The sequence below is a fragment of the Pogoniulus pusillus genome, unplaced genomic scaffold (genome assembly GCF_015220805.1).
Source record: "Pogoniulus pusillus isolate bPogPus1 unplaced genomic scaffold, bPogPus1.pri scaffold_47_arrow_ctg1, whole genome shotgun sequence".
NCBI lineage: Eukaryota > Metazoa > Chordata > Aves > Piciformes > Lybiidae > Pogoniulus > Pogoniulus pusillus.
Genome location: NW_026974707.1, coordinates 1,289,697 through 1,303,574, shown reverse-complemented (window position 1 = coordinate 1,303,574; position 13,878 = coordinate 1,289,697). Strand labels below are relative to the sequence as shown.

At 49.3% G+C, this 13,878-nt stretch overlaps 2 protein-coding genes across 2 annotated transcripts in view; both read right to left on the bottom strand.

The window, feature by feature from the left end:
- The window catches only part of LOC135174134 (gastrula zinc finger protein XlCGF17.1-like), an 872,006-nt gene that overhangs the window by 324,836 nt on the left and 533,292 nt on the right, over window positions 1–13,878 (bottom strand). The gene's annotated exons all lie outside the window — the stretch shown is intronic.
- Window positions 12,414–13,346, bottom strand: LOC135174142 (olfactory receptor 14A16-like). The gene has a single exon (XM_064141383.1). It carries the CDS (start codon window positions 13,344–13,346, stop codon window positions 12,414–12,416), a length of 933 nt encoding a protein of 310 aa, XP_063997453.1.

The following is a 13,878-nucleotide window of genomic DNA, read 5'->3' as shown; positions in this document are numbered from 1 at the left end:
CCGGGGGAGGTGTTGGGGTGGTTTGAGAGCCCCTCCTGGGGACTCAGGTTTCTGGGAGGGGAGTTGTGCTTCTGTATTGTTTATCCTTTGTATATTTCTGTATATAATTGTATATAACTGTATATATTGTAAATAGCTGCTTGTAAATTCTGCTAGCTGTAAATAAATTGCTTCATCTATATTCCCAGAGGCCGTCTGAGTTAGCTAGGGCAAATTCAAAAGTGTGGGGGGGTGGGGTAACCCCCAAACCATCACATTTTTTTAATTGGTGCCCAACGTGGGGCTAGATATTTCAGTGAGTGGAAATTAGCTCTGGGAATTAAGATGAAGCTAATCAAGCAGCTATTGTATTTGGTTGGTGCATTGCTCTGGTCTGGTTTTGTTTTCTTGGTATTTAGTTGGTTAAAAGCTCAAATTGTTGCTTATTTCATTGATCTGGCTTATAATAAGGCTAAAGCTAAGGTTTCAGATATGTTCTGGAGCTGGGGTGATTTGATTCTTGGTTATGCTGGTTTTAATATCTCTGAGAATATTACCAAGGACATTACAGGAGCTCTGGTCAATAATGTGACAATCAATGGAAATTCTGCTTTAAATATGGCTCTAATGAGAGTTATTCAGCCTAAGACAGGAATTCCAACTGTTTGCATAGGTACATGCTCGTGTAAAACTGTTTTTCTTCTCACAATTTTTAATATTTGCCTCATGATTTTAATATTCATATTAATTTTGGCATTATTGGTGAAAAATTCAAAACCAGTTTCTGTAAGAGCTAGGAAAAATTCTGTGTCTCAGAAGCAGTCTCTTTCACAGCAAAACAAGGGAACACAGTTATCGGCTTCCCCCTTGCCAGCCTCTCCACCCTCCTCTGTAGGTTCTGGGAACACAGCCAGTGTTCCCACCACTAACATAAACACTGATAACAAAAACAACAACAATCCACAGAGTTCGGTAGGAGCCTCAGGAGCACAGGCAGGTACCCAAAATCAGAATGTTCCTAGCAACAATCAAAACACGTCAGGGTTGGCAGGACATTGATGCACGGCTGGAGAGAACTCCAGTGAAGGTGCGGCACGTAGATGCACACATGCCTAAGAGCAGAGCAACTGAGGAACATCAACATAACCAGAAGGCAGATCAAGCTGCTAAGATTGCTCAAGTTGATACCAACTCTGATCTTGACATTGGCCTTGATTGGAAACACCGAGGTGAGCTCTTTCTTAGCCTCGTGGGCCCATGGACTCATCTGGACATCCAGGCCAGAGATGGAACCATACCCGATGGGCTCGTGATAGGTCAATTGACTTGTCCATGGATGCTATCACCCAAGTCATCTATGACTGTGACTTTTGTGCTGCTATTAAGCAGGCTAAGCCGAATTCAAGCCCTTATGGAATGATGATAGATGGTCAAAGTACATGTATGGTGAAAGCCTGGCAGATTGACCTACATCACTTTACCCTCGATCTCGTTCTGGCCAAGCAGTATGTGCTAACGATGGTAGAAGCCAGCAACTGGATGGTTTGGAAACCTATCCAGTTCCACATGCCTACTGCAAGTAACACCCATTGTTGGTTTGGAGAGGAGACAGATCTTGTGGAGACATGGAACTCCAGAAAGAATCGAGTCAGACAATGGTACTCATTTCCAAGAACAATCTTGTGGAAAAATTGGGCCCAAAGTGCATGGTAATTGAATGGATCTATCACATACCCTACTATGCACCAAGCTTCAGGGAAGATTGAGCGCTACAATGGTTTGCTGAAAACCACCCTAAAAAGCCCATGGGGGTGGAACTCTGAAAAACTGGCGACAAACATTTAGCACAAGCTACCTGGTTGGTAAATAGTAGAGGTTCAGTAAACAGAGCAGGACCTGCGCAATCAGATTTAGGTCACAAACAGTAGACGGTGATAAAGTTCCTGTTGTACGTGAAAAGAATCTGTTAGGGAAAACTGTTTGGGTATTTTCTCCTTCGGGCGAAGGGAAACCTGTCCGAGGGGTGGTATCTGCTGAAGGCCCTGGTCATACCTACTGGGTAATGCAGGAGAATGGTGAAATCCAGTGTATTCCACAGAGAAATCTAACCTTAGCTGAGAGAGTTTAAATTCAAGCTGTTAGGAGTTTTCTGTTCTAGGTAACATCGGCGCCCAACACTGAGAGAATCTACAATAGAATCTACAGTATGTGAGCACGAACCCAACGTCACCTGGGAGTCCCTGTTCTGAGCTTTTGAATCACCTACATCTGATTGAAGTGTGAACTGAACTTGTATATATTATTTTAGTGTAAATATTGGTTTAGATTAGATTGGATAATTCTCAGCGATACTCTGAGCGAAGTAGACAGGGGTGGATTGTGCTAGTTTGAAGCAAGCTGGAATGTTTTGGTAACAGAACTAGATAACGGGCAGTGAAATGAAAACAATTGATGTCAACTTCTCTCACAGTTGCGCTGAGAACTCTGGGAAGAAGAAAGACTTTTTCTCCATTTTGTCTCACTTTTGCTTTTGCTTTAGACGTGGTCACATCTCATTAACCCTGCTCCTATTAACCCTGCTCCCTAACCTCTTGGCTGCACCTCTCTTCTTCCTGAGAACTGGGGTAAGGTTGAGAGGGCCGGGGGGAGGTGTTGGGGTGGTTTGAGAGCCCCTCCTGGGGACTCAGGTTTCTGGGAGGGGAGTTGTGCTTCTGTATTGTTTATCCTTTGTATATTTCTGTATATAATTGTATATAACTGTATATATTGTAAATAGCTGCTTGTAAATTCTGCTAGCTGTAAATAAATTGCTTCATCTATATTCCCAGAGGCCGTCTGAGTTAGCTGGGGCAAATTCAAAAGTGTGGAGGGGGTGGGGTAACCCCCAAACCATCACAAGATGTTAGGAAGAAGTTTTTTCCAGTGAGGGTGGTGAAACACTGGAAGAAGCTGCCCAGGGATGTTGTGGATGCTCCCACCCGGAAGGTGTTCAAAGCTACTTGGCCTTGATCTTTGAGGTCACTTCCAATCTAAACCATCCTATGATTCTATAAATCATATGGCCCAGCATCCTGTCAAGCTGGGCCTTGAAATTGTCTAATGCAAGGGAGTCCAACACCTCCCTTGGGAGTGTATTTCAGTGCCCAATGTTAGAGTATGGTTCATAATTTGTGTTCCAAATGCAGCTTTTGGCAATGCTCGTGATGACTGGTTTTGAGGTGGCCACTCAGATTAAGAGAGAGAACAAAACAGAAAACTCACTTCACGTAACATATCAGGTAGCCATAATATCACAACATTCAGCCACTACCACTCCAGGCTTACACTGAGCCAAAAGTAGAGAAGTTTGAGGGTTTTTTTGTGAGCCTATTTATTTGTTTGGTTTTAATTTATTATAATACCACACTCCCATAGCTGTCCAATCCCCTTGTTTATCTGCCCAGTTTTAATTAAATAGTCAATATTCAAAAGAAAATATTAATTGAAATTCTCCATATGAACTGAGCTGCCTTTCCATCTCTTTGCCTCTGAAGTGGCTTGGGGAACATGATTTAAAACTAATGCTTCTGGGTCCTAGTGAAATATTTGTCACAATGTGTCATGATAATTTTTAAAAAAGCTCTGTCATCTACCTAATAAATTTCTTAAGTTTATTCCAATCTTATTGAACAGGAAAAGTGCAATGAATCATGGTTAATATTTCTTTACCTACACTAAGAAATAAAATATATCAAAAATTCAATGCTTAGGGTCCTATTCAGAAAACATCTATGAGTCTGTAATACATCTTCTACATGATTAAAAAAAAAAAGAGGAAACTTGCTTAAAAATGAATTACTCACCACCTTGAATAAATTTCCATCTTTCCTATTTGCAAAACCCCAAAGTCAGTTATGCAAATTTTAACCTACACTAATTACCTCAGGGGTGCACAAGCTAAAGGAAAGTAGATGGGGGGGGGGGGGGGGGGGGGAATCCCAGACATTTCCATCACCAGGAAGCAATTTAATAGAGGAAAAAATGTGTAAGTTTTCAAAACCAGAGCAGCCTATATAATTATTTTTTTAATGTAGAGTAATCATTGCTGCAATACCTCTGACAATGCCTGAGAGAGATGGAAATGAGGAGATGGGTGGCTGGGAATTGGAGGACAATGGTTGAAGCCTGAGCATCTATTGTCCATGACACTGATATTGTCCCTAACCAGATGGAATGACCTGGTGCTGCAATGGGAATTATATCAAGGGGTGAATTGTGGCCGTTTGAGCTGATTTCTAGCTCAGACATAGAGGAGAGGTGAACATTCCAGGGACAGGACATAGAATGGCAGCAATGGATAAGTTAATATCATTTCATTGGAACATCAAGAGCTTTACGTCTGGAAGCACAGTTTGGACCTTCCCCTTGCTGGCTTCTGCCACTTCAGCTGGGTCCGCTGCTATCTTCCCCCACTGCTGGTTTGGTTGCTGCTGCTTTTGCTGCTTCACCGCTGCTTGACCCCTTCCCCACCTTCGCTAAGGTAATTGTATCTCTGTAGTAGCTGATTTCTCTTTATACTGTTATATTTGAACTATAAGAAATACAATTTCATTTTCCCCTGACTTTCCAAACAAATCCCTGTTGTGGTGAGTATATTCCACCGGGAGAGGGATCCATCCTCCAGTTCAATTAATGTTCCTGTATCTTGCTGGTTATTGCTAGATCTGGTCAGTATCTGCAAAGTGTTTCTATGGCCACGTGAAGAACTGATCATTATTAAGATCAGTGGCCAGGGGTGGCAGAGTTCTGAATATCAGAATATCGGGGTGACCTTATTGCTGTATACAGCTACCTGAAGGGTAGTTGTGCCCAGGAGAAGGTTGCTCTCTTCTCTCAGGTGGCCAGCACCAGAACAAGAGGACACAGCCTCAGGCTGCACCAGGGGAGATTTAGGCTGGAGGTGAGGAGAAAGTTCTTCACTGAGAGAGTCATTGGACACTGGAATGGGCTCTGCCTGGGAGGTGGTGGAGTCGCCGTCCCTGGGGCCTGTTCCAAGGCAAGGTTGGACGTGGCACTTGGTGCCATGGTCCTATCCTTGAGCTCTGTGATAAAGGGTTGGAACTTGATGATCTGTGAGGTCTCCTTCCAAACCCCCTGATGATACTGTGACACTGTGATACTGATCAACCATTAATAATATTAATTTTGGGAAAAATCTGGCATTAATTAATCTCCCCTTCCTAACAGTTGTGTGACATCACAGAGCAGGATGTGTGACCATCACTTGAGAGGGTTACACAGCACCACAGAACAGGTTGCATGACTTGCCACATCACAGAGCCAGGATGTGTGAGACTTCCACAAAGATCGCTCACGTGACCAACAATGGAGCGTGAGCCATCCACAGAGTAGGCTGTGTGACAATAGTCAAGGTGGCTTTGTTGACATCATAGAAGGGGATGTGAGACACCATTGAGAGGGTTTTTGACATCCCAGAGAGGAGATGTTGTCCTGGAGTCCTGTACCCCTAAATTCCTCTCCTGCCCGGACTTCGGGGGGAAAGGGGAAAAGCCGCCTGGTTTCCCCCCCCTCGCCTGCCCTGCAGCAGTGAAGGGGGCGGGGACTGCCCCGTGAAGGGGGGGACACTGCCCCGTGAGTTCCCACGCTGGAGCCAGGCTGGGATTGGCCGTGCGCTTTCGCGCCTAAGGTGTGGTAACTCTGCCCTTTGTCTAGCCAAGGTTATAAATATTGGAGGTCTTCCCGCCTTTGGGGTTCCCGCTTTGGATTTTGCCTGTGCTTGGACGCATGTCTCTGCCTGAGTTCGCCCACTCTCCTGTGCCTGGACTGCAGAGAGACCAAAGGATTTGCTTTACTGTTAGGCACATCTTTGTCTGCCTAACGACCCTTAACGACCCTTAACGACTCCTGCAGCCGCTGGAGGAGGAAGACAGACCGCACGAGCCAGCCTGAGTGAGTTATTTGGCTTAGCTTAATTTAGTAAGAACCGCTATTTAATTAATAGCTGAGTCCTTTCTCCAAAAACTGACTTCCAAATATATATAGCCAGATTATTAATGTATCCTTGTAGAATTCTCAGCCAACTGAACCCTGTTTATCAAAACGAAATTAATCTTTGTATATATAGTTGTGGGGGGCGGGTTTTGTAAAAATAAAAAATATCTATTTTTGATAAATTCTCGACTCGGCTAAGAATTATTAGTGCCCTCCGCAACAGATGTGACTCTGTAGAGAAGGTTGTGTGGCAGCATGCAGCTGTGAGCTCCAGCTGCAGAGAGCAGTGCAGAAGTCTGATGCAAGGGAGCAGGGAGGGAAGCCCCAGGTGGGCAGTGAGAGGCATGGGGAGGTTGGGAGGGTGGGCAGTGAAGTTGTCCATTCAATGCCAGCTCTCAAGGGACAGCTTCTCCTGCCAGGCCAGACCTCCTGAGCAGCCAGCCTGCAGCATTCTCACTTGCTGGGTGCTGCTTTCACTCTCCTCTCATCTGAGAGATAATCAAATACTTCCCTTTGCCATGAGCACTGAGCTGTGTTTGCTGTGTTCTGACAGCTTGTAGATAACTGCAGAGAGAAAAACAGCTCCTGAGGGCACTTGGGGCTCATTGCATGAACTTGAGGAGCTTCCAGGAGACTGAAGAGACCTCTCAAGAAGTCTAAGGCAGAAGAAAAACTCAATGAACCTTGAAGCTTTGATGGGCCCCACTGAGGGTTGTTGCTGAGAAAGCCTCCCCAGGGACTTGTTAGAGCAGCTCCTTGGAGGCCATGAGTGCAGGGAGGCAAAGGCAAAGCGCAGGCCAGAAAAGCCTGGGCTTAGTTTGTGAAGCAGAAAGGCCAAGCCCTGACCCTCAGGCCTTGCCAAGGCAGATGCTGAGAGCCTCAAGACAAAGTTTCATCTCCCCAGCCATGGGAGCAGAAGCAACTGCCAGAGCCAAGGGCACAAAGACCTCAATCCTCCTGGGACTTTCAGCCTGGCCAGAGCCCTTGGCCATCCCTACTGCAGCCTGTCCTCTAATGTCCCATGCCTGCACCCCTTGCCCTTCAAGCTCCCATCTTGCTTCCCCAGCGAGCTCTCCCCCTGACAGTTCCACACCTTCCCTCAGGGCTCTCCACCCTTGCTGGAGTTGCCTTGGCACACAGCCAGACATGGGCTACCCACACTCCTGCCTCCCCTCTTGCACCACAGCTTTACCCTTTGAGTGACATTTCTGTCCTCAGCCCCAGCCTGAACCTTCCAAACTGCACTTCCTAAAGGCTTCCTTCTCTGCCCACAGCCAAACAGAGCTCCAGCAGGTCACAGCAGCCTTGAGGCAGGAGCACAGCACTCCCTGAGCCTTCAGCTTCTTAGAGAGAGCCTTGAAAGTCCATCCTGGCAGATCTTCCTCCTCCAGACCTCCTCCTTCAAGGCCATGTGACTGCTCCTGTGGCCCATGGCCCTTGCCCTGTGCCAGAGGCCAAGCAGAGTCAGTCAGGGGTGGAAATGGGTTACAGATGAGAGTTGAGAGCACAGGAAGGAGGTTTGAGGCTGAGGTGCCCATGGGAAGGCTGAAGGCTCAGAGATGCATTTGAGTGCTGGGGCTCAGGCCAAGGCTGAGGTGAGCCTGTGGTGTCCTCTTGATGGTGCTGGGCAGGGTTCAGGTGAGGGCCAGCTGTGAGGAGCAGGGATTGGGTTGGGGCTGGGCTGAGTGCTGCAGCTAAGGCCAAGTGGTCAATGCAAAGGGTAAAGGCTGGGGCCAGGATGAGCAATGGAGGTAGAATTAAGGGCAGGGATGGTTTAGGGAGGGGCTGAGGTTGAAGGGGTGAGGTGAGGAATGGGCTCAGCTCCTTTTGGGTAGAGCAGGGGCCTGAGGTCAGGGGAGGAGCAGTGGTTAGGCATATAGGGCTTGGGGACACTGGCTAGAGAGAGTGTGAGAGGCTCAAGGTGCATTGGGAGCGGATCAGGGCATCCAGTTTGTAATGGGACTGGGCCAAGTGAGTATGGGGAAGGTGTCTGAGGATTCAGTTTGCACTTGGAGAGAGGCCAGGCTGTGCTGAGAGGGGTGCTGGGAGTGGGCTACAATAGCAATTAGCAGTGGTAGAGAGCCAGGCCTGAACTGAGAAAGGGAAAACCAAAGCAGTTTGTACTGGTGTGTGGCCTGGTCTAGACTTGGGGGTGATCAGGAGGTCTGATTTGTACTAGGAAAGGTCCCAGAGTGCCCTGGGATGGTGCCAAGGATCCAGCGAGTCCTGGGAAGGAGCACAGTGTGTACTGGAAGGGGTTCAGAGTATCCATTTTCCAGTTGGAAGGGATCCAGTGAGTCCCAGGAGCATCAGGGTGTGGTGTAGGGTGCACAGGCCCCAAATGGCCATGTTTACAAATCTATTCTTGCCCGGACATGTTGTCCCCCCAAAAGGTGTTGTCCTGCCCAAACCTGGGGAAAACAAATTAAGGGGGACAAAGGGGCACAATGAGCCTGGTGCCTTCGAATCTCACCTGCCTGCTTGCAAGGTTGAAGTAAACACGTTGTGTAAGCTCACGCGCCTGGGGTGGAGGGGATCCACCTGAGCCCCATCCATATTTGGGGGTACTGGACCCGTGGATTTCACCTTATTTGGTATGTTTTGGCCTGCTGCCAGACCCTTATTGGACAGAATTGTGGCCAAGGACCATCAATCTCGGGGTCAAACCTCATAAAAGGGACAATTCAGTGTTCCTGCCACCTCTCCCCATCTCCTCCACCTGTCGCTCCTAGCTGCTTTGCTGCTTTTTGGGACCGACCACCGCTGCATGATTCCAGCCCACAACACTTCGCACCGGCCCAGGGAAAATTCTACTAAGGCGCTCCTGGCCAGCTGCCCCCCAGCCCATCTTTCCCAGCTTGATCATGCCCATGGAGCCTCGAGACAGCGCACCCCAATAATCCCTGAACTGAACTATTCAGACCCACGAGGGTCTGGGTTTAGGAAGGGCAGATCCTGCCTCTCGAACCAGATCTCCCTCTATGATCAGGTGACCCACTTGGTGGATGTGGGGAGGCCTGTGGATGTGCTCTATCTGGACTTCAGCAAGGCCTTTGACACTGTCCCCCACAGCAAACTGCTGGCTAAGCTATCAGCCCACGGCTTGTATGGCAACACTCTGTGCTGGGTTAGGAACTGGCTGGAGGGCCGGACCCAGAGAGTGGTGGTGAATGGTGCCACATCCAGCTGACGGCTGTCACTAGTGGTGTCCCTCAGGGATCGGTGCTGGGCCCCATCCTCTTTAACATCTTCATAGATGATCTGGATGAGGGCATGGAGTCAGTCATCAGCAAGTTTGCAGATGACACTAAGCTGGGGACAGATGTGGCTGAGTTGGAGGGCAGAAGGGCTCTGCAGTGGGACCTTGACCACCTGGACAGATGGGCAGAGGCTAATGGGATGGCATTCAATAGCTCCAAGTGCAGGGTGATGCACTTTGGCCACAACAACCCCATGCAGAGATACAGGCTGGGGTCGGAGCGGCTGGAGAGCAGCCAAACAGAGAGGGATCTGGGGGTGCTGAACATGAGCCAGCAGTGTGCCCAGGCGGCCAAGAGAGCCAGTGGCATCCTGGCCTGCATCAGGAATGGTGTGGTCAGCAGGAGCAGGGAGGTCATTCTGCCCCTGTACTCTGCACTGGTTAGACCACACCTTGAGTACTGTGTCCAGTTCTGGGCCCCCCAGTTTAGGAAGGACACTGAGAAGCTTGAGCGTGTCCAGAGAAGGGCGACGAGGCTGGGGAGAGGCCTTGAGCACAAGCCCTACGAGGAGAGGCTGAGGGAGCTGGGGTTGTTTAGCCTGGAGAAGAGGAGGCTCAGGGGTGACCTTATTACTGTCTACAACTACTTGAAGGGTGGTTGTGGCCAGGGGGAGGTTACTCTCTTCTCTCAGGTGGCCAGCACCAGAACAAGAGGATACAGCCTCAGGCTGCACCAGGGGAAATTTAGGCTCAAGGTGAGGAGAAAGTTCTTCACTGGGAGAGTTGTTGGACACTGGAATGGGCTGCCTGGGGAGGTGGTGGAGTCGTCGTCCCTCGGGCAGTTCAAGGCAAGGTTGGATGTGGCACTTGGTGCCATGGTCTAGCCTTGGGCACTGTGGTAAAGGGTTGGACTTGATGATCTGTGAGGTCTCTTCCAACCTTGGTGATACTGTGATACTGTGATACTGGTTAACAATGTGGCTTTTGCTATACATATTTGGGGTCACCGAAACTGTGACTCCAGCCAGTGAGTAACTGAGCGATCTCAACTCAGACAGCATTAGACTCTCAGTAATTTTACCAGTGGCAATTTCATGCTGCAGGCTCTCTGTCCAAACCTTTCCAAACCTCTACTAAATTCCTGATTTCTGCTGTAAATAGACATTCTGTAAAATAGTTCCAACTGCGTACAAAGAACTTGTGTAGGGTAACTGTAGATAAGTTTGGGGAAAAGGGGGAATTCCTTGTGTATATAATATTAAGTTATTTAAACCCTTTAAAATTCGGCCTCATATTTCATCCCCTAAAACCCCTTCAGAACAATTTATGCTAGAAAAGATCCAGAGTGAAGTGGGATGGTACTGAGGGGTGCAGGTTGTACTGGGAGTGAGTTCAGGGTGTACTGGGAGGGGTCAGAGAATCCATTGTGCATTTGGAGGAATCCAGGCAGTCCTGGAAGGGTGAAGGGGATCCAGTTTGTACTGGATTGCAGCCCAGTCTGTGTTGGGAAGGCATTAGGAGAACAAATTAAACTGGGACAAGGCCAAGTCTGTCCTTGGAGACTTTAATGGGATCCAGTTTGGACAGAGATGGGATCGAGTCTGTAGTGGAATGGGATCAGAGGATCCAGTTTGTAATGTGACTTGCCCAGACTGCACTGGGAGAGTTTAAAGGCACCCAGGCTGGACCTGGTATATTGCCCAGTCTGTGCTGGGAGGGGGTCAGGGTATTCAGTTTCTACTGTGACAGGGCCCAGCCTGTACTGAGAGGGCTTAAAGGGATCCAGTATGTGCTGAGCATCAGGGGTGAAGTTTGTACTGGGATGAGACTGAAGCAGTACTGCCATGGGACCAGGGGACCAATGTGCACTGGGATGGAGTCCAGTCTGTACTGGGAGCAGAAGAGTGGATTCAGTCCATACCAGAGCTTGTCCTGCCTGTACTGGGAGAGGTTAAAGGGGCTCAGTTTTGACTGAGATGCTGCCAGGTCTATGCTGGCAGGAGATCAAAGAATCCAGTTTGTAGTGGGACAAGGCTTGGTCTGTCCTTGGAAGGTGTCATGGAGGTGGATTCTCAGCACCTAGGCCGGATTTGGCAGAGGGGAGAAATTAATTGGGGTGAGATAATATTCTGTAAAAATAGATATTTATTAATCTCAATGTTCTGGACTCTGCCACCCCCAACCACTGTATATTAATATTAGAGGATTCTTTACACAGTTATGAAAACTTTCCAGGATAAAATATGTACAGGAACTTATTAACAACCAGCAAACACTCCAACTATTAACAGAGACAGGAGCTTTCCCTGCAGCTTAATGCCCTTTGGGGTCTTTATGCTATTTGCCCAGCAGAGTGAGCTGGAAACTGCTTCTGCTCTGTGGCAGAGACCACAGATATTACAGAGGCATTAAAGCTTTTACTCACAACTCTTATTAATCAATAATCACCCTCCGGGGCTACGTCACAGCCTATGCCAGTGTCCAGACATCAGGGGAGCTCTGCCCATGGACTTTGAGGCTGGAATCCTCCTGGCTTGAGGGGAAAGGATGAATCTTCCCAGCTTGTAGGGAAATGACAGTCTGTGAATTGATTCTCCTGGCGAAGGATGTAATCTCTGCCTTGGTGCTGCTGGCTTCTTCTGGATGCTGTGTCCAGGGTCTCCAGCAGGTGGAATCTCAGGTACAGGAGGAGGATATTGTGCTGTCTCTGGCACAGTTCTCACATGGCTAACAGGCCATGTGTGTGCAGACAATCCAGAGTCTGCTCCTGGTTATCTCAGTAGCAGTGGCACTTACCAGGCAAGGATAGGCAGCAGCATGCAGGATGTGCAGCTGCTGGGAGGCTGAGCTCCGTAGGTAAAGGCAATGCAGGATCTGGTCCTGATAACACAGTGGCATGCAGATGTGCACAGCTGGTTGGAGACTATAGGCTCCACATATATATATATAGGCAGGCCTAAGTAAGTCCTGCAAGAAAGGCACATAGGCAGGTGAGCTGGGAGTGGGTCAGAGCATGAGGGTCTGAGCCTCTGAACATCGGAGCTCTGCAATGGAGTCTGAGCATAGGGGTTTGAGCGGCTGAGCACTTTGTGTGCCTGTGCACTCCTATTTATTGACTATGGGCTGAGATTAATGGCAACACCACAAAGAGTAAATGTCCAGCACAAATAGCAAAAGCTGGAGAAGCCAGACAGGGCCTGCTCTGAGTAACACCAGAGCTGCTCTGCAGCAGGAGACAAAGAGTTTATTCCTTCTGAAAGCATCCAGGGAGCAGTTTGCTCAGGGCAGCCTTCAGCTCCTGGTTCCTCAGGCTGTAGATGAGAGGGTTCACTGCTGGGGGCACCACTGAGTACAGAACTGACACAACCAGGTTCCAGTATGGGAGGGAGATGGAAGGAGGCTTCAGGTAGGCAAAGGAGACAGTGATCATAAAGAGGGAGAGCACAGCCAGGTGAGGGAGGCAGGTGGCAAAGGCTTTGTGGCGTCCCTGCTGAGAGGGCATCCTCAGCACTGCCCTGAAGATCTGCACATAGGACACCACAATGAACACAAAGCAGACAGAGGCTAAACAAACACTGACCACAATGAGCCAAACTTCCCTGAGGTAGGCTGTGGAGCAGGAGAGCTTGAGGATCTGGGGGATCTCACAGAAGAACTGGTGCACAGCATTGCCATGGCAGAGGGGCAGGGAAAATGTATTGGCTGTGTGCAGCAGAGCATAGAGAAGGCCACAGGTCCAGGCAGCTGCTGCCATGTGGGCACAAGCTCTGCTGCCCAGGAGGGTGCCATAGTGCAGGGGTCTGCAGATGGCAACATAGCGGTCGTAGGCCATGATGGTGAGGAGAGAAAACTCTGCTGAAATGAAGAAGAGAAAGAAAAAGACCTGAGCAGCACATCCTACATAGGAGATGGCCCTGGAGTGCCTCAGGGAATTGGCCAGGGACTTGGGCACGGTGGTGGAGATGGTGCCTAGGTCAAGGAGGGCGAGGTTGAGGAGGAAGAAGTACATGGGGGTGTGCAGGTGGTGGTGCCAGGCGATGGTGGTGATGATGAGGCTGTTGCCCAGGAGGGCAGCCAGGTAGGTGGCCAGGAAGAGGCAGAAGTGCAGGAGCTGCAGCTGCTGTGTGCCTGCAAATAGCAGGAGGAGGAAGTGGCTGATGGAGCTGCTGTTGGACATTGCCTGCCTCTGGCCAAGGAGACCTGTCCAAGGAGGAAAAGGAGTGACAAGTTAGGGGACACTTCCCTCTGGAAACAAAGGTGCAGTGCCCACAGAACAGCCTCTGCCTCAGCTGAGTGAGGAAGAGCTTAGCTCATGCCCCATCCCCACCAACCACTGGCAGGCTTCAGCACAGCTTCCAATGTAGCTTGGACACTCAGCTGCCATGAAGACACCTCCGGGGCAGGACCTGCAGAGTCAGTGTCAGAGCACAAAGTGACCACAGCCCAGCCCCAGTCCCACACAGCAGGAGTCCTGTGGCTCGAGGGAGACTCAGGGAGCAGCACTGCAGAGCTCTGCAAACAATGAGGAGAAGGCACAAAGGCAGAGGGGCTTGGTGTGAAGCCTTCTCCTTGCCCTGCTCAGTGCTCCCTGCACCTCAAATGCTGCAACTGAAGAGCTTTGGTCACCCTTCTGTGTGCACACTGCAGGAGGCCTCAGCTGCATGTCCAGATGCCAAGGCCATGACTCATGAGCTGGAGCCCACAGCTTT

Coding starts and splice junctions, on each gene's coding strand:
- LOC135174142 (XM_064141383.1), bottom strand. CDS start 13,346: ATGTCCAACAGCAGCTCCATCAGCCACTTCCTCCTCCTGCTATTTGCA.